The 21196-nt window shown below is 49.1% G+C and overlaps 1 protein-coding gene across 9 annotated transcripts in view; it reads right to left on the reverse strand.

Moving 5' to 3' along the window:
• The window catches only part of ATP13A3 (ATPase 13A3), an 85036-nt gene extending 63853 nt beyond the window's left edge, over positions 1–21183 (reverse strand). For 8 of the 9 annotated variants that reach the window (XR_003095580.1, XR_003095579.1, XR_003095577.1 and 5 more), the window contains exons 1-3: positions 21129–21183; positions 20552–20628; positions 18620–18678 (exon numbers count right to left, since the gene is read on the reverse strand). Coding sequence is in view for 5 of the 9 variants with exons in the window: in XM_025211490.1 (XP_025067275.1) it covers positions 18620–18658 (39 nt within the window). In the remaining 4 variants the exon portion in view is untranslated. Of the gene's footprint in view, positions 1–18619; positions 18679–20551; positions 20629–21122 lie in introns of all 9 variants that reach the window. The other variant, XM_025211489.1, reaches the window with a different exon arrangement.
• Between the last annotated feature and the right edge of the window lie 13 nt (positions 21184–21196).

Below are 21196 nucleotides of genomic sequence, written 5' to 3' on the forward strand. Positions count from 1 at the left end.
TTGAGGAACATTCGGCCAGTCGACCCAAGAAGGGACTCTGCTCTAATCTCAGATTTTTTACTAATTACTCTAGTTGTGCACCACCTGTGGGAACAGGAAAATAAAAGATACTGCACTAATATACAAAATGTTATTTTAAATTTCAAAGATTTCACAGATTTTGGGGGTCAGAAGGGACCTCAGTAGATCGAGTCCGACCCCACTGCCCTGGGCAGGAAAGAGCGCTGGGGTCAGATGGCCCCAGCCAGGTGTTTGTCGCGTCTCCTCTTAAAGACCCCCAAGGTGGGGGAGAGCACCACCTCCCTCGGGAGCCCGTTCTGGCAGCCCTCACCGTAAAGAAGTTCTTCCTGACGTCCCACCTAAATCTGCTCTCCATCAGTTTGTGGCCCCTGTTCCTAGTGACTCCAAGAGGCACCCTGGTAGACAGAGCATCTCCTATCCCTTGCTCCCCCCCCGACAAATTTGTAGATGGTCACAAGATCACGTCTCAGCCTTCTCTTGCGGAGGCTGAAGAGATCCAGAGCCCTCAATCTCTCCTCGTAGGGCCTTGCCTGCAGGCCCTTAACCATACGAGCGGCCTCCTCCAGACCCTCTTGAGGCTGTGCACATCCCTCCTGAAGTGCGGAGCCCAAAACCGGACAGTACTCCAGCTGCGGCCTGACCAGTGCTGCACAGAGGGGGAGCATCACCTCCCTGGACCTGTCCATCATACACCTGCTAATGCGTGATAAAGTGCCGGTAGCCTTGTCACTTCGTCACGCTGACGACTCGTGTTCATCTTGGAGTCAACAGCGACTCCAAGATCCCTTTCCACTGCTGTGCTGCTGAGAAGGTCGTCCCCCAGCCTGGACGTGTGTTGGTGATTCCTTCTCCCCAGCTGCAGCACTTTGCACTTACCTTGGTTAAATTGCATCCTATTTGGTTCTGCCCACTTCTCCAGCCTGTCCCAATCCACCAAATCCGTTCCCTGCCCTCCAGTGTGTTTACTTTGCCCCATAATTTGGTGTGATCCATGAATTTGGATGTTCAATGATACGTCAATGTTCAAATGGTCAATGACAAGTTTAGCCTTCTGAAAGTGTCAAGCCAGACCCAATTCAAGAGCTATACTTTCAGCCAAGCCTCACAAATAAGATACTGGGTCAAATATCATCTGAGTTTGGATCTGATACAGCCAAAGAACCCCACGATTTCTGAGATGCAACTACCTGGGAATGCATGAGGATACGTGCTTTTCTTAAAACCACTCCTTCCGAGGAGCACTGGCTTGCACTTTTGTGTGCTGAAGTTCACAGGTCTATGGCTCGCGGTGCCCGTTAGGTTTGCTAGATCTCTGCACTTTAGCTACACCTGAGAATACAGTAGCCAAACAAACCCAATTTAAAATGAAGTTGCATGGGATGTAAACAGGATAATACATTTTCCCTTACATTTTCTTTTAGTCTCCTGTGTGGTGTAATTTATGTTTGCTTGTACCTGAATGTCCAAGAAACAGCATGGCGATCAAAGCACTTCAGGTTACGGACTCCAGTGAGAAACAGGCTCGTCAAACCCCAGTGATAAAGTAAGAAATATAGGTCAGTTTTAATCCAGGACCATTTCAGCACTGGAAAAGCTGGGAAGCGTCAACTGTCAAGGTGCAGACAAGCCGCGAGGCTCTGTCCTAGCCACCGACCTGCAGAAGGGACTGAGTAGCAAGGTGGAGCCAGGTTACAGCAGATAGGGAAGTGCTGTGAGGAACAGCAGGCAGATCACATCTGTACTCATGAAGATAAATGCACCCATTTGACCCCGTGAGCTAATTTCCCGAGCAGCACATTCACCTTTGCGCTCCACTTGCTGTCTCCACTTCTTTGAACCCAGATCTGTCACTCAAGCCTCCGGCTATCGGAGATAAATCCTGCCCGGCCAAGGGAATGAATCAGGGGCTAGGGTTGGGAGGGACGTGGTAATGGAGAAACGCTGCGTGCTGGACACAGCGCTCGGACTGCGACCGTTCAAATATGCGAATGTACGTTCTCTTTGGCTTGGCTTTCCTCCGGGCGGGCTGTCTGACGAGCTGTGACTAATTCCAGATGTTCTGCCAGGCCAGCCCTGCTGGACTTGGCTTCACAGCTGTGATATCAGTGGGGAGAACGGCAGCTCTCCCTGGGCCTCGCTCAGACCCCAATCTCAGTCACCTGAATCATGTGACCCTTCCTCCTCTGTCTCCCACGCTTTGAGGAAAAATACTTAAGATGCTGACATGAAAGGCTGGGATTTTCAGACAAGGAAGCGGCTGACATCCAAGCCCAAACTGAAATCTCCCGGGACCTGGACTCAGATCCATGCAGGAGCTTAGGCACAGGGATGGCCATAAACTACTAGCCCTGTGAGCAGGGACCAGAAACCAGCACACACCACCTTCAGCCCCTTGCTCATGCTCTCACCCAGGCTCTTGGAGATATGGATCCAGTCCCTTCTCTGCTTGACGAGGTTCAAATCCACATCTCTCACCTCCCTGCGCACCGGGCTGTGTCCGTCTAGGGCGAGAGGCCATCTGGTGAAGCTGCCCTGCTCCAACAGACTGGGCCAGAGGGATGGCAGGAGTGAGCTTGACGGACACAGCCAGGTAGGCAGGGGGGTGGGTTTTAGGTAATTCCAAGTTCAGGTGCAGCAGAGCAGGGTTTTGAAGATCTAAAATTTGGTCTTAAGTGCCCAAATCCTACTTAAGCCCCACTATATGCACGTAAATCCTTTAGCAGATGTAGCACTGGGTATGCCTCTCCTTTGGCTCCCTTGGAAGTCTCACTCAGAAGTGTCAATGCCACTGTGCCGTTGGTGCAAAAAAAGCCACCAGTACACTGAGTTGTATTAGCAGTGTCTCACCTGCGAGTCAAAAGGAAATGGCCTTTCCATGCTATTCAGCAGTGGTGAGGCCTCACCTGGGGCACTGTGTCTAGTGTTGGGCACCGCAGGTGACAAACCAGACAGACTGGACAAATGCCTGGCTGAAGAACAAAGCAGCTGGGAGAAATGCTGGTAGACCACGTTACTGCGCACCAGCTCCACTCAAACCCTGGCACCTACGCAGCCCTCATCCCACTGTCTGGAGGCACCCACTGCGACAAGAGCGGGCCGGCTAGGAGCAGAGGGATGGGTCGTCTCGCAGCTGGCCCGCAGCAGCAAAACTCCAAAAATCAGACAATTCTGCACCGCACTGCGAGTCTTGTGTCTGAACATCTCTCTGCCCTTCTTTCCTCCCACCTCCATCTAGTAAGCCAGGAAAACCAGCAGAGAAAAGCCATCAGCAACAGCTTTAAAAAAGGGAGGGGAACAAAAACAAATCAGAAAGACTGAAAATATAATCCTGTGACTGCTTGTATTGTCATTTTTGTTCACTCAGCGACAATGGTGAATGGACCAGATGATTACAGAGATCCATTAAACCTGGACAACAGATATCATAATGACAAATTAAATTCAGTATAGAAAAAAGGGCAAGGTTATGCTCACTAGGAGAAACAATTTAAACCACACACACACCTGGATGAGTTCCATACTAGCTGCAGCTTTTCAGGAGAAAAATATAAGCCTCACTGTGATTAGTTCAAGGATAATCAACTGTCAAACTGTTTGATATCCAACTGCACTAATACTATACTATAGAAGACATGCAATTATGCAAGTTGAGTGTTACCTCCTCCTATTGGAATAACTTGCTCAGTTTCTATAGCTCATCTTGAGAAACCCAGCAAGGTGGAATACATCCAGAGAAAAGCAACGACAGTACAGGAAAAGGGAGCTTTTGGTACAGAAATGAGTAAGCACAGTTCCACTGCTTTACACTTTGGGAAGGAGAGCAGGAGGAAATGCGACAGAGGAACACGGTAATGAATGGCATGAACAAATGATCCAAATCCTTTGACAAGCAGTTGAAAATGAATGAAAATATATCTGAAACAGATAACAGTAGTATAAAACTTTATGTAATTAAGAATGACATCTGCAGTCCTACTGATTAAGGTAACAGGTCCATCAGTCACTCCTCAGGACTAGGCTAATTAGCAGGTGGGGTCACAGGAAGCAAAATCTCCTGTGATGTGGGATTGTAAATGATGTGGCTCTGGGGTGGATGCGGTGTTACACCTTCTTCTGAAATGTCAGGGCTTGAACACATTTAACGGCTGGACACTGGCCTGAAAACTATAAATGTTTGTGTAAGCAGTATATCATGACTTAAATATATTCTGCTTTTTCAGAAGAGAACTTCACCCAACAATGCTCAACAACCCTCCTAAGTACAAACACCCTCAAAAACAAAAGCCATTTCTGAGAAGAGAGCCAAGAGCTGCCAAAAATGAAGGCACCAAGTCAACTGAATTGGAAGCTGTGGAAGGGCACGAGAGGCAGAGGGAACCAAACCTGGGAAGTACATTTCCGCAAAACGCACGAGGCTTTTGAGGAGCCAGACCAGGATGCCGGCTGCTCACCAGCGCAGAGTCTCCAGAACCGTGTAGGCTGCCCGGAGCTCTTCTGAACGACGGTGGATGCCGGTTAAACTGTGCAAGACTCAGTCATATGATACCTACTTTTTATATATCCTCCACTACCATTCCCTTCCTAGCCCAATAAAACTACCGTAGTTAAATGATAAAAAAAACTGCATCTGAAATGTCCGTGTTTCACCGTCTTTTGGATATCAGCAAGAAGATTTTTAAGTTACAGAAAAGTTTCTCTTACCCGCAGAAGTCTATCAGGCATCCTCTCCAATTGCTTTTGTTATCAGGAGCTTTGCGAGGCGGTTCTTAATAACTGAAACCCTATCTACAAGGGAAGTCCTGACAAATGAACTATTTTGTCTAAAATCTAAAAAAAGTCTCCAGGGGCTTTTCAAACTGCGTTATCAAAAGATTAAAATATCAAAAGAACTTTGGCACTGCTTGTGGGGCTTTTTCCTGTGTGCAGGGAACAATTGCTAAATTTTAATTGGAGTGGTATAGAGGATATGCCTCCAGCCATCAGACGCTGGTACAGCTCATTCTATTCAAACTGCACAAACAGCACACCAAAGTCTAAGGACACGGTTCCACGGCCATGTGTGAGCCTTGATATTATCTGCATGGCTAAAAGCATATAGGATATTATGCTTCGGACCAAGCCCTTCCTTGTATTTACAATGAGCAGCTTTGTGCTCGGCTTTCCAGCATGAATAAACGCGCCAGACAAGACTCGCATAGAAAGAAAGTTAATGATAGCGTGGGCACAGGTGAAGCGGGAGATACACATTTTATTCTTTGCAAAAATGTTGGGAAAAGGTTCTCAATGGTATGGCCAAGCAGAAGGCCTTCATATCAAAAGGAAGCTAAAAGCGTTGGCATTGATGCCCGAGTGCTGCAGAAACTGATGTCCAGAACTCAAACCAGTGAGAAAGCACTCTTCCCCACGAGTCTGGGGCAAACCAGCGCCGTGCTAAAGACCTCTGCCCTTGATGGCGGTACGTGACTTACAGCACAGATGAAAATCTAGTTCCTAATCAGTCGAGTGCCTTTGTAAGCTTTGACAGCAGGCGTACCGACTCAGGTCCTTGGCTGAATTTACATAATTGCAGCCTGCCCGCTCAAACCGAAGATGAAGGAACCGGTGGATGTGACAGAGCAGTGGTTGCAGGGTAACAGGGAGAAAAGACTGTTCAGCATGAACAGCTACTGCTTAACCGCGATCAAGCATCACATCAAAGAAATGCTCAGGAAGGAATGACAGCGGAGGTGGCCTTGTCAGTGCCAGGGTTGAGCTTCTCCAATGCTCTGGAGGAGAGAGAAGCAACACGGTCGCAGCAATCATTTTCCTTCAAAGCTGTGCTGGAATGGCAAGGTAAGGGTGCGTGTGACTGGATTTACCAAGACTGCAAAAGAGAGGTAGCAATAGTCGAGACACAAGTTGAGCCGGGCCGAGGGGGGACATCTAGCAGTGTAGACGGTGAGGAAAGGCAGAATCTCAGACATAATGCAAGAAGGGCAGATTCAGAGAAGGCCTAGATCTGATGTCTCAGAAATCAAGCAGACTGAAAATGTTGTCTGTGCTGCCTGACAGGAAGACCAGGTGCACGCAGCAATGGAGCAAGGAGAACATGATGGCCGAGAAGACTGAACTTAAATTGAGAGCTGGACACCCAGGTCTGCAGGTCATCGGCACAGAAGCTGCATTTATAACAAAACTCCAGCTACGGCGACTCTAAAGAGAGTCGGAGCATAATATAAAAGCCAAAAATCAAGCTAAAGCACTCGCGCAGCCTCCATTACTGCAAAACCTGAGCACCTCGGGCATTAACACACGTACCATTGCCCGAGCCCAGTGACGTCAACTAACACTATCTTCATTTTACAGATGGGAAACCGAGGCAGAGAGGACCTGTACAACTGGACCAGGCTGTACAGGCTGAGTGCAGCAGAGCAGCACCCTCACCACGGGAACATTTTTGCTCGCTAGGGTCCAAACGGAGCACATTCACCTCCTCGCGCAGCACAAAGCTACTTCGCTGGTGCGAGGCCCGTCAGCGTCCAGCCAGGTCTCGGCGATCCTGCCGGACCTGGGAGAGGTTCTGCGGTACAAAGTTGAACGTTTCATCTGTGCTCATTGCAGAACAGGCCAAAAACAAGAAGCCTTGCAGCACTGCCAGGGCCCTTCTCAGCAGAAACGAGGTCTGCACCGCACCCTCCCTGCCACACAAATGAGACCATTCAGCACACGTGTGCGTGGAGTGCTGCCAAGTGTGCCAGGTAGCGTGCACCATGGCTTATGTCATATATTTGATACAGATATTTCAGTCTCAGGCCTATTTATAAACCTTTCCTACGAAAGGAAAGGAAAAGAAAGTGAGGCTTATCAGCAATTACTGCCAGAGCCTGCAGCTGCTGCCTTCGCAGCACTCCGGCGGGAACTCGCAGGCCAGGCACATGCAGAATAGGGTACATTAAATTTAATACAACCCTTCCTCAAGTGTAGTGGAGGACTGTCCAGTTCCGGGCCCCGTGCGTCCAGAAGAACGCAGGCCGGCTGAAAGGAGTCCAGCAGAGAGCAACAAAACTGATTCGAGGCCGGGGAAGCAAGACTGGTGAGGACAGGCTGAAAGAACGAGGAGAAGAGAAGACTGAGGGGGGATTCGATCACAGTCTTCAACTACCTGAATATCACAGAGAGGATGGAGATGGGCTTTTCTCTGCGACCGCAAAGGACAGGACTAGGAGCAACGGCCTCAAGCTGCAGCAGGGGAAATTACTCGAGTCTAAGACGAGGGGTTTTTCCCCATTTACCGTAGGGGAGAGGGGGCGCAGAGGGGCTGGGAGGGAGGGGAGCAGAGGCAGAGAGAGGGGACGGAGCCTGAGGCTGAGGATGGGGCAGGCTGCCTGACCTCCCCACCTGCCCCCCTGCAGTGGTAGGGGGAAGAATTAAAGACGATCCTCCGATCATGAGATTCTGTGCACGGGGGCTTTTCATCTTTGGAGGTATACGTCCTACTTCCAATATTAAAATAGGCAGCAGTTTAACTCTAACATGCATAATGTACTACTATGCACACAAAAGAAATGCTTTTCAGTCTTTTCCAGAGGACTGTTTCTAGCATCCCATTTTTGTTAGATGCTCCAAAGTAGAGAGAGGGCTAGTGGGAATCTCATAGATCACATTACAAATGGGGAAATACAACTGCCAGCAATTTAGGACCGCCACTCCTAAGTCTCCAGGTTCTCTTCAGTCAATAGACATTGACTGGTACCAAGTCATCCACATAATGCACTATAAACATTTGGATAAGACATACATACAAATGCCAAGAAGCATTGAAGTTTAAAGTCTACAAGCCACATTTTAAAAGGAGCTAAGGTAATAATTTGTAACCGCAAACAAAGCTTAACACTTCAGTCAACTAACCAACCCTTCAACAATAAGAATGACATAATGGTTTAATGAATACATGGAAATTTTACAAGTACACCAGTTGTTTGAACAAAGCCCTCGACTCAATACCTATTTTATCACTTCCCATCTTGGGCTTTCGGTTATAATACCAGCTTTTGTTTCTGTGTTTAGGGTTTAGGAAGACCATTGTATCCAACATACTCTGAAATTAAATTGTATTTACATTTGTAAAGCAAATTCTTCGTATAATTATGCTTTTTTACAGGCTGCAATAGAGATTGTGATGTTTATGTTAAAATACAGGTTACATTCAGTAATGATAAATGTTTCGTCCTGTATTAGATTCAAAACTATGATCATGATAATAACTAAATGAGTAGCACTATAGCTAATGCTAGAATGCAAAACCAGTTCCCACGGGATCTGCCTACTTATCTGCACTTTCCAATAACGTAGCTATAAAAACAATTAATTATAATAACTACCTGCTGACATGTTAGAAAATCAGCCTAGCAAAGATCCTGAGCTACTTCAATTCCATGTAGCCCAGCATCTACACCAGGGGTGGGCAAACCGCAGTCTGTGGGCTGGATGCGGCCCGCCAGGCCAATCTATCCGGCCTGCGGGGCCCCTAGAAAATTTAGAAAATTATTATTTATCTGCCCCGGGCTGCCTGTCATGCGGCCCTCGATGGCTTGCCAAAACTCTGTAAGCGGCCCTCTGCCCAAAATAATTGCCCACCCCCGATCTACGCTCCTTAGAAACTCCAGTTTCTTTTATTTTAAATGATTTATGATTTTAAACGATTCTCTTATTTTATTGGGTATGAATATCAATGCAAATAGATGGCTGGAAAACCAAGCACCCAGACAAGGAATTCCTCAAGCCTCTTCCCATGTGCCCAGAGACACAGGGCATACGTAGCCTTTCCGATGCCTCTGTACCCTATTACACGCGGAGCCCGAAGGTCGGACAATCCCAGAAGCAGCTTTCTGCTGCCGCGCGCTGGTGACCAGAAGAGAGCTCGGAGCAGACCTCATTTTGCATGTTTTCTCCCATAAGGAGGGGAAGAAACATTCTGGGCCGCTTTGATTAAAATTCATTTACATTTGGGTTACAGGCATAACGAAAGGTTTCTGTCCTTGGGGTAACGCAAGAGGGGAATGGTGCTATTCCTCCTGTGGCCCAAGGCAGGAGTCACCGCAGCTATCACGCTGGCGCACGTACACGAGAGGAGATAAAGACGACCTCAAGCGTACCCAGCTCTTCCACACCACTGAAGCACATCCAGAGCTAGGCCACGGGGCAGGGACCCGGCACGCCTCTCCACACAAGAGGCCTCCCATGCGGTCAGGAGGATGTTTTACCTACCTTTTATGGAAATATACTGTTGATTTATTGTTATTGTCTCCCCCCGTTTAAAAATGCTCATTTTTTCCACTGTAGGAAACTATCTGCTTTATTAGAAGGTGTACCACTTGCAAAAGAGGAAGCCTGGCTAGTTGAGGGCCCCCAGGGAAAATAGGTTGTTTTTCTAGGTTTCTGGGCAGGAGTTCGATCTGACGGAATGGGGTAATTTTAAAAGGAGCCCTTCTGAACCTGGCCCCCGCTGCTGCCAGCACCACCTGTGTTGCTCTCTCTGTGCGGCATGGGGAGCCTGGCAAAGTAAATGTCATGGGATCAGCGCTAACCTTTGAAACCCACAGGCGAATTCTTAACTATGCATCGGAGCCGGTTCTTCCCTTAACCTCCCCGAGACGAACAACAAAAGAGACAGGACAGTTACTTGGCGCTTGGAGCACGCAGGCTCTGCCTGCTTTGCCAAGAGAGCCTTGCAAGCTTAAGTCAGTATTTCAGTTCTCATCTAAATGGGCACGCTTACATAGCTAAAATCAGTAGGGGGATATTTTCCCCCTCTAGCTCCTAACATACTACGGACACACACAGCAAATCCGTGCATCCGTAACTTTAAACTATAAAACAGCTTTGTCCCATTCTGACTTCATTTTCACAAAACAAACCAAGTGCAAGCGCAGACCTTCAGCTCCGAGTTGTCCAACTTCAACACGGCTGAAGCAAGACCCACGGAGGGAAAGATTCCTGAAATCTCTCTAACCTACAGCAATTGTCAGTTTGGGGAATCCGTGCAACTAATGAACTCTCCAAATCTTTAACAAGCTGCTAAAATCCATTTTGGATGCAGTCTGCTGAAGGTAGGAGTCACCTTGGCATGGTACGGATCTGTGACAACCTGCTGAAGCCACGCAACAAATGACTGACAAGGAGGCTAAAAGTTGTAAAAGGACAAAAAACCACATGATTGTGGGGGCTGTTTTCATCATCTCTAGCTGTGGCGAGCTGCTGGAAGAGTCGGGGCAGCAAGGGAAAGCCCTGCTTTCTCGGACGGGTGGACTGCCAGATTCCCAAAGGAAGGGTAAGCTAGTGAGGAGCATTGCATTCGGGGTGCTGGGTCCTGCCCCGTGTTGTACCTTTGAAAGTATAGCAAAGAACAGCTCGTTCAGAAACCCTGTGCCAAAAGCTCATGTCCAGAAACTAAGACAAATCCTGTTAGTCTCAAAGATGACTTGAGAAAAATATCAAGGTGAACAATGCTTATCATTTTCATTTATAATTTTAATATTAAACACCTTAGCGAAGGGGCTAGCTTGAACTAACGTGCGACTAGAATCAGGCACAGAACTGAGAAGTCTTCCGACTTGCTGAGCATCGAACCCGTCAATAAAAAGTGGGAGAGACGAGAACAGATTACATAAATTCTGTTTTATGATCTTTAGACCGGGGCTGCTCACCCCGCTCCTGTCTGCAGCTCAGAGCTAGCCCCCAACACCATGCCCCGTGGGAAGCCTCGAGGGTTGTGGCCTTGCACGCTAGTCAGCAGGTGTGTAGGGCCCGAGGGCCCCAATCTTAGCATGCAGGCTCTCGGGGCCCGATCCCAGAGCACGGGGGCAGCCAAAGCCACGCGGGGCCTGATCCAGACATGCAGGCCCACTCCTGGCACGCAGGGTCCAATCCAGCTTGTAGGTAGACTGGCGCCGTACCACTCATGTGGCCTGCTGGGCCAAAAAGTTGAGGACTGCTATTTTAGACAATACTAGGGAGAGGATTGGCATGGTATATTTTTACATGGACAATGGGAAACAAAGATTTGCTAAGAGGTTTGTTTAAAAGGATGCTTGAAGACAGGCTATAATTATGTTAGTCTTTGTCTTCAATATATAATTCCATTCTACTTAAAGGAAAATAATACTAGCGGTTCAAAACGCTGTTCTCTAGTAAGAGTTGCCCTGCACCCATCACTGAATGCTGCAAGTGCCTTTCAGGAGTGCTATAATTAACACAGCCTACGTTGTCCGCTCTAGGGTAGGCAAGCCGGTCAATTGACTGGTCAAATGCTATCAACTGACTGCAAATTTTTGACCAGTCAAAGGTTATAGCAATTTTACAAAAAAAACCCTACATTTTGTGTAGTTTTCTTGACAGAAATACATTTTATTCTTTCTCCACACATTTCTTAATGCTAAAATTTGTGCTTTTTCTGTGTATTAGCTGCACCTATTGGCAATTTCTTAACAATTTTTGACCAATATTCGACCGGTCAATTGACTGAACTTTATCTGACTGGTCAAATACCCAACCCTAGTTTGCCTGCTACATGATAAAGGAATATATACCACACAACTTAGTCAAAAAGATGTTTATAGCAATAATCAGAACATCACCAAATAATAAACCTGAAGCAGCAAGGCACTTCCAAGAGAAAATTTAAATTCAGCAGGACTTTGACAAAAACAAAAGATTTTAATCCACAGCGGGTGTGTCTGCACGGGATGCTAACTCTGCAGTAGCCTAATAACACGGCGCAGTAGCGTGCCGGGCAAAACCCGTGCCAATACACTACTGGGCAGCAGTATTAGGCTACTGCACGGTTAGCATCCAAAAAACCCCGTGCCCCGGTACTACTGCACAGTAGGGCAAGTTACTACGCATTGATTTAGTACCAGGTTATCCACGTACTAAGCTTAACGCACATTAACTACAGTCCATTAATGAACATGTAGACGCACCCAATGCGTCACAGCCACTCAAGGCCAGGAGGCAAAGCAAGCCTCGGCCTCCAGAGGAAAGGCTTTAGTACAGTATTCAACACACTCCTCTTCCAGAGGCGAATGTAAGCAAAAGCTTTTCCAGAATAAGCACCGAGCAGCAAGCACCCTACCGCTGTCAAACAGCACTGACAAGCGAGACGCGATGGTTGACCAGCATCCTGGCTGACAGCACAAGCAGGGAGATCGTCCCGACACTGGAGAACCTGGCAATCTTGGCCCCTTTCCGAAACAAGCCAGAAAAAGCGCACACGCTCTCCAAACACTTGAGTAGCCAAGGAGCACAAGGAATGCACGCTGGGGACGTGTGCCGAGATCCGCAGTCACTGAGGCAACAAAGGAGGATGCAGGTCGAGCGGCACCTTAGAGACTAACTCCGGTTTGGATGGCCCTTCAGGAAAATGCCACCTTACCTGTAATTAGTCTTCTACAGCTTGGTGACCTCCATGCAGATGGACCGAGAACTTACTCAGCATTTTGTTACTCTGACAAATCATTAATAAGAATTTGGATTTTTGGACAAAAAGGGAGAAACCAAGGCCATTACTCCCTCTAGTGGGCTTCCACAAGCAAAATGTGCCTATCGCAGTGGGCTGCGGTTTAACATTGCATAAGACAGGGTCAGAGCGTTGTTGCAGACACGACGGCCCAGGAAACGTGCAAAAAGCCACTCTGTTCAGTAATATCTTTTACTGGACCGATGGGCTCTCTCTCCCAATCATCCAGCTGGTCCAGAAAAACAAAGGAGAGCCTGGGTAACCAGCGTAACGGTGACGATTGTCGGCATACAAAGGAGCACGCTTGCCAGTGATCTTTTCAGCTCTTCCACCAATCTTGTGGTGTGATGAACGGACAAACAACCTGGAGAGCAAACAACCTGGCTAAGCAGGATGGACCGATTTAAAATCGGCAAGCAGAACGCCCATGCTGAAAGTTTCCGAGATACAGTAAAAGCGGAAAACAGCAACGATGATGCCATGGTGGGCATCTTCTAGACCACCAAACCAGGAGGAGGGTGGACAAGACCTTCTTTAAAAATACAAAGCATCTGAGTGACAGGACCTGGGGCTTATGGAGAACTTGAATTATCGTGATATCCGCTGGGAGGGTGACAAAGGTCCAGCAGGTTTCTGGACTGCCTGGGGGACAACTTTTGATGCAGATGGTGGAGAAAGCAATGTGGGAAGGGGGAGAAGACACTCTTACTTTCCAGTTTGCCGCTTTCAAGCAGAGAGGAGCTGGCTGAGAAACTGAAGGTGGAAAGCAACCTGGGCAACTGTGACCATGAAATGATGGGTTTAGGAACCTCAGGAACACGAGAAAGGAAAACAGAAAAATAAAAGCACTGGACTGTCAAGTCTGCTTTTCCCCGCACTAAGAACAGAGAGGCTAGATTGCCCCTAACCACAAGTCTAAGGGGTAAAAAAAAATGCAGAAGAGCTGGTTACTTTTTTAACACCCCTCTTCTAATTCACCCCAGGGCCCAGGACGGATGCAGACCGCAGGGCTCTTTTGCTGCCCGGGCTGCTCATGTACTGCGGCCACTACCAAAAATCCAGTTACCATTTCGGACAGATACAGCTGGGTTTGACTTCAACTGAAGAGACAGAAATCGCTTGCCACCCATTTTCAAGGTTGGTGCCACTGATGCCGGTGTTTGCCACAGATATCTGGCTGGCTGATAGCTGGCCCGATAAATCACCATGGCCAATCTTCCAGGCGAGGCCAGTCTCGAAGGTCAGTACAACACTGCTCCGTTTCAGACAAGAGGGTGGGCGACAACCGGGGACCTCTGGTCTCGGCAGGGGTTGTGTTTTTGAAGCACGCGCTGCGGAGCTCAGAACTGAACTGCAGCTTTCAACAAAGCGAGCCTGTTCGGGCCGACTGCCTCTCCAGCACTGCAGAAAAACGGCCTTTCATTGAGCACTCCACAAAAACAGCTCCATACAGGCCTGCTGCGCTGTCTGTGTCCTCTCGGAAAGGAAACGGCAGATGGAGCATCTATGAAGGACGTGCTCCGCTCGGAGGAACGTGGTACCTTGAGCACCCATCTTGTAGCAGGGCAGCCACAGAAAAACACAGCCAGTTCTGAACCCCAAGACCTTTGATGAAGTATCTCAGCTTCCAGAAAGAGGGAGGTCTTTCACACTAAAAGTTGTGTGTCCTAAAAAAGCCAGTGACCTTAAAATAATAACTGTAATTTTTTTAAGTACTAGTTAGTTTCTCTCGCACACGGAAATCACACAGACTGAGAAAGGTTTTATCTTGCAGCAACAGGCATTAAGGAACCAAAAGATAATCAAGTCTGTCCTGTCCTTTATGGGGCACCCCATATCACCCCTGCAAACACTGCAGGCCAAAAGACACTGATTTTCCTTGCAGGAGATGCACGTGCACCAGAAGAATATGTGCGACTAATTTTGCCGACAGTTTGCCAAGTTTGCCCTGCCTACCCACTCCCTTAGATCCCACGAAAGTCGCGTGTGTCATAAAGCCACTGAACATAAAACTGTAACAAACTGCTGTTTCGTGGCAAGATTTAATGATGCAAACAAACAAACAAAAAATCACAGAATAGTTTTTCCAAGAGAAAGTAGGCGTTTGTGCCAGTGTTAACTCGTATCACAGAACAGCCACTGCTCAGTTGCACTGTTTGGCCCCGGCAGTCGGTTAAACCAGCAGTAAGGTCTCTCTGCCTTACAGAGACGGTGTTTGTCAACAAGGGGTTATACTGCTATAACTAAGCCACTAGAGTTGAAGGGATCTGTAGCCAAATGAAGACACAATTAATTACACCAGGTACCTTGTGCTGGAAAAGCTATTCCTAAACAGCAAGGAGAAAAAGCTGCCCTTGTTTAAGGAAGCTTTACATTGCCACAGCAATACTTACACTAGTGTTTTGCTGGTGCAGGGTTTTCTTTAAATAATCCTATGCAAAAGCAGTACTGATCCAAAGCGTGTGCCTTCAGTGAAGAGTCCCTCAGGGTGAGGCCTGCACTTAGAAGAGCGAGGCCACCCAAAGGCTTATGTTACATTATATGTATATATGCCCATTATAGTCCATGACAAAGGGTGGCTAACAAGGCATCCATGCAGCATGTTTCTGCCCAGCTAAAACATCTCTGTAAAATGACAGTAAGGTACTGTACGCCATACCGGTGCTGTCTTCACAACAGAAAGTGCAGTTTGGACTCCAGGCTTACTTTTTTGCATAGTGTTAAGAAAAAAAAAAAATAACCTGCAGATGACGTGAATGCTGAAAAGCTTTTTAAACTGTAGTTTACCGTGTTCTTAAGTAAGCTTTTTTATTCTTCTTAGACTAAACCCCCAGCACACACATTTAAAATATCGCCATTATTCTCAGTGCTCCAAACAGCACAAGCTGCCCGTGGTCAAAACCGCGGTAGTTTAAACCAGTACTTAAACCCAGAGTGGTCGAAACTGTCCGACCCTGCTTCAAAGGGGAGTCCCTGCCATTGCCCCTCAGTGTCCTCCTCCAAAAAACAGCTCTCCCGTTTCAGGAAGACCATCGTTTGCAAACAAAATTGTCCCAGGTCCCCTGAAATGCATCCCACCACCCCCACAGCCATAAAAACTACCCAGCTTCCCACGAATGCTGCCCCCTGGGACTAACACATGCTGCATGTCCTCTCATTACTCTTCCCTAGGAAACAAAATATGCCCTACACCCCATGAATACTGCCCCTCCTGAAAAGGATACCCCTTTCCCATACGTTATGTTCCTTCGTAGAGGGAAACACCCACTGCCCCTTAAATGAAGGAAGAGCATCTCCCACCTCGTAACAAGGGATGAATTTGCACGTGCGAGTAAAGTCCCTTGCCAAGGGGGTGCCCTATATCCCAGGTGGACGGTCCCCTCCCAGAGAGGGCAGGCTCCCAGTCCAGCAATGCAGGCCCTCCTGAAACTGTGCACCCCAACAACAAGATGTGTCCCATGGTCCCTGCAACTGCCCTCTCCCTCCAGCAGACACAAAAATCACCCTGCTTCCCAGAAAGTAACTGAGGAGCACCAACCCCACACAAATACTGACAGAAGTACTGTCACAAATACTGCCTTCTCATCACAGCCACTCGCCGGGCAAGCGGGTTTATCCCCATGTACTCTCTCAGCCACACACCTGCCTGTACTGATGCTGGAGAAGCACCTTCCTTCTATCAGCAACAGGCAAGCCTAGCCAAGAGAAAAGGGACTGTGACAGAGAAAGGGGACTGCACCTTCCCAAATCCTTCCAGTGAGCCCTGGGCTGAACACAAGCAGTACAGTTCAACCTGCACGGTCCCAATATTCCTGTGCGGCTGAGTCAGGCTGAGGCCAATTCTCTCCCCTCATCTCTGGACAGACTAAATCTAGCACGTTCATCTGCTGATGCTGGCAGATGCGACCACGCCTGCTAAATTTGGCATGAGGTCCTGCCTCAGGGCTAGTCGCTCTAAGACCCTCTTACCTGCACTTCTTCCAAAGAGATGCGTTGATCAGGGCCGCCAGGCACCCAGCCCACAGGGCCTCTTGCCACAGCTGCCAGAACCACTGGCTAACACCACTACCCCTGTGCCCTCTCACCCTGCCTTTTCCTGCCACCAAATCTTGTTTTCAAAGGAACCTCCCTTCCATCGTGACATTAGCAACAGTCAAAATCACAGCATTTAAGATGTGAACCATGACACACAGCCAACACATTATTTCGAAGTGCCAAAGGCAGCAAATTGCTTTTCTGACCCAGTGGCAAGAGCTCCAGCCCCTGCTGGTTTGGCAACTGTTTGCTTACAGGAAATGTCACTTTCCAGCCGCGCCTTTCCCTTGGGATCCATAAACCCCTCTCACTCTCTTACCTGTCATGCGCTTGTTATTTTGTATTTAACTGGTTAACCGTTCTTGTTTCTGCAGCATGGCTCCCTAAGATGGAAGGGACATGCATATGAATTTTAATAGGTTATTAATTCTTCCGGACAAGACTTTTCAATGGAGTGATAGCATGTGGTGGACTGTGCACTGCTACTACCGGCCTTCTGACTTTCCTGGTTCCCTGAAGCTGGTACAACGGACGTATCCTGCGCAAACCAGAACATGTACAGAGTCAGACCCCATCAGCACCGGGAACAGCAGACCTTCAAGGAAAACCTAGCTCCACAAAAAACAGTACTCGTGATTCAACGTGGCCTATTTGCTTTTTGGGACAGGAGCAGCCTGTTCTGTATTCACACAGCGCCTAGCACAGTGCTGTCCTGGATCGAGCCCGGAGAGCCGAGGCACTATGACAGTGCTAACAAATCTGATCCGCTCCGAGCCAAGTGCTGGCACCCAGCCCACACACGGCAGGGAAGCACCGTGCTGGAGGTGTTCTCTGTCCAGACTCTACTACTCCCACATTTTTTTGCCTACCACGGACACTTTTGTAATCAGAACCTTTAACCCTACTACACCAGCCAAATTCCTACGTGGATAATTACATTTCACCACCTTAACACTTCCCCAGCAAGCGAATACTAAAAGATCCCCCCTCCCTGATCCACCACGTGCCACACACAGGCCGCCTGCCCCTTGCCATTTGTGGCGCCCGTGCCAGCCCTGACTTATCTAAAAGCCCCTAGCACTCTCTACATAAACAGGAGGCAGCACGCTCCAGCAGGCATGGAAGTGAACTGAGAGACGCTCCCCATTCCTGGCTTGACCAAATGTTGTGTGGATCTTCAGCAAACCATTTAACCGCTGTATCTCAGCTTCTCTATCTACAACACAGATAACAGGACTCCAGGAGCAAAGTACTGTCATCTCACTATTGCACTCTCCACTGCTGTACACCATTGAATAGCTCCAGCACTCCTCCCCATAAGCGATTACACCAATGTTATGTAAACTGGTAAGTATCTGTTCGCCAAGAAGAATCTGGGGGAGGGCAGGAAGACAGCAGCACCAGAGAATGGGAAGTTAAACCAGCTATCACTAAGGTCACAAGCGAAGCCTCCTCAGTGCTGGAAGGGTACGGCTACACTAGATGTTCTCTTTAAAAAAGCTCCAGTTAGTCAACTGACAATTAACTCCATGTAACAAGCATCCTGCTTGCAAAGGCTGAAACGCATCCTCCCCGGTTAAAAAGGGAGCGCCTTACCTTTGGCTAGTCTCTAAGCAGAAAAAAGCAGTTTTTATACAGTAGTAACAAACCTGTGTCAGCTCCAGATAAAAATACATGAAGACAAGATATTTGCATACACTGTATTCTTATCTGAGAAGAGCTGATGCAGGTTCGCTGCCCCAAGGTTAAAAAAAAATCAGCCTTTTTTTGGCAGCAATGACAGGACTTTAGTCTAAGCAAATAAACATAGCAAAGACAAACCCAAAGTGAAAACAGAATGACACCGTAGACCGAGAACAGCAACAAGAGTCATTTACACCACGTAGCACTTGAGCACCTTAAAAGAATAGAACAAAGACATGAACAGCCAAGTTTCCACATACTGAAAAATAATGCTGTGCTGTAAAAATAAAAAATTCCAGAAGTCAACTTTCTTCTAGCATGTACTTGAAAAAAAGCAGCAATATTGTCAACCAGCTGAGTTACATACAGAAAAGTATGGCTAACCTGTTTGAAAATGCAGCTTGTTTGTGGATCAGTTCCCATACACCCAACAGCCAAGTTCCCTGCAATAAAAAAGGAGATAATATGTTAGCTGAAACTGAAATTTTTAGTTACATTGGCAAACAGGTAGTTAAGAGATTAAATACTACACAGTTCTTTGAAAATATAGGCTGGTCTACATGTTTCGAGCTATGCAACAAGGGAACCAGAATTCGGCACACAACCCCACACACAGCTACTCTATTTTTGAATGTGACGACAGGTGAAGAAGACTTCAGGAGGAAGTTGTCTTGCTGCTGACTACCACTGCGGCCCCTCATTTCATCAAAACTCACCAGCCACAGTCAGGCTTTTTCAGCCCCTGAACAGAAAACTTCAGGGAAGTTTTAGGAATCAGCATTCTTGCCACTGAGCCAGTGTCTGTGCCTGGCACTGCAGAGCCATGTAGATGCAAACGCCAGACTTGGAATCAGACGCAATAAAAGGTCTCATCTCCTTGCGGTGACAAAGTCCAACAGAAGTGGGCGGAAGTCAGAAGCAGACCCCTGGCTAATTCTCAATTTAGCTACAGCCATGCTGCCTACCCAAAATTCTCAGGAGGGCTCAGCTGAATTCAGTTTTCTACCTCCTGTTCTTAACTATAGCAAAGCGTTATTGCAGACCATCACAAAGCCAGGTTTCAACAGAGTGGCGTCATAGCAGTGACAAGCAGAAGGTAAAATACACAATCGTCATCAAGTGGCTTGTGATCCTTCAGAGGAGGGAAGGGTTCGAGCTTTTTAGACCTTGTCAACACATGACCTGTATAGAGTTGAACAGCTAGTTATACCCGTGCAATGCTTTTGCACAGAAAAGACCCTATTCCAGTTTCCATGAAAACATTCCTAGTAGCTGAGCATACCGGTGCTAAAGGTCACTCTGACACGTAAAGTAACAGAGGATGGGTGCTTAGCTGAAATCAAAATCGAGGCATATTCCACAGCGCAAAGCTTTCCCTGTCCTTCCGCACTCCGACTACTGCTGGTAGAGCTAAGGGGGTCAAGCTTACAGCCCTCGGGCCAGATCTGCTGCGTGCAGATACGCGATGCGGCCCGTGGGTCTCTGCATCAACCCCGTGCACCAGCCCTGGCCCCGCCATGCAGCGCAGGGAGGTGGTCTGGCGCACGCACCGTGCAAGGCACTCCCCTGGACTCACCCAGCGTGCTGGCTTGGAGGTCAATCCGGATCGGGCCATACTGGAGCCAGCACACAGCGCAGCAGGCACTGGTCAGCACGTGCAGCCGGTCCAGCCCCACGTGCTGCTGTGTGCAACACGTGGGGCCAGCCCCTTCTGCGTGCACGGCGAGTCCCGGAGTCGGCGCATGCTGCACAGACCGGACCGGGCCCTGCAGGCGCTGCGCAGGGGATCAATCCCATTCCAGATCGCAGATGGCCCTCGCGTGCTCGTGGGCCGGATGCTGTCGCCCCCTTGCCACAGCCGATTCCCTGAGCCAGCCGCTCTCCAAAGCGCCACCCTGCCTTACCCTCTACTCTGTGAAGCTCTCCTGCGCGGACACCTACCCAGATGCAAGGGGGCCTGCAAACACGCTCCTGGCCATGCAGCACCCGACGTCCCTGCACACACGGCACGGAGCTGAAGCGGGGCGCCTGCTGCCCGACAGCTCGGCCAACAGCTCTTGCAACCGTACAGCCAGTCCCACGAACGAACGGCACCGCGAGAAACCCCCGCGTCTCTCCCCGAGCTTCTGAACCGCGCCCGCAGGGAGACGGCAGAACGGGCCAAAGGACAAACCTCATAGGACGGACGGACGGACGGACGGACAGGCGGGAGGGGAGGGGAGGGGCCGGGGAGGACAGCGGGCCAAGAAAGGTGGCCCAGGAGGAGGGTGCAGGAGTGAAAGAAGATGGTGTAAAACAAAGCCTGGAGGCGCGTACCTTTCAATCAGCGATGCTCGGCCGGGGCCGGGCCCGGGGCCGGGGTGCCGCTCAGGGGTGGCGCAGCATTGGCTCGGCTGGGGGCGAACACCGGTCACACGTGAGCCCGGGATCGGGTGTGAAACCGGCCGCGCACCGCGAGACCGCCCCAGCACCCAGACCACACCCACACGGCGACACGCTCACACCCACGCATGTGCACACATGTGCACTGACACTCACACGGACAGACGCACACTCACACGCAGTTGCACGCACTCGTGCTTGCACAACGTGCGTGCACACACACACACTGACACTCACGGACACACACGCTCACACCCACACACAGGCACACGCATGCTGACACCCTCACACCCACACACAGTTGCACACTGTTGTGTGCACAGACACACCCGCTCACACCCACAGGCAGGCACGCAGTGACACACAATCACACCCACGCGCTTGCACAACACGCACATGCAGCCAGGCAGGCAGGCAGGCTGACACTCGCACACACGCAGTGACACGCACACGCGCAGTCACACCCACGCGCTCGCACAACACACCCACACGCGGCCACACTCACACTCACCCCCTGTGCCCCCCATGGCGGCGGCGGCGCCGGCGGGGGGGGGGGGGGGAGGGTCGGCTTACACACGC

This window comes from Alligator sinensis, unplaced genomic scaffold (genome assembly GCF_000455745.1).
Source record: "Alligator sinensis unplaced genomic scaffold, ASM45574v1 scaffold632_1, whole genome shotgun sequence".
Classification (NCBI taxonomy): domain Eukaryota; kingdom Metazoa; phylum Chordata; order Crocodylia; family Alligatoridae; genus Alligator; species Alligator sinensis.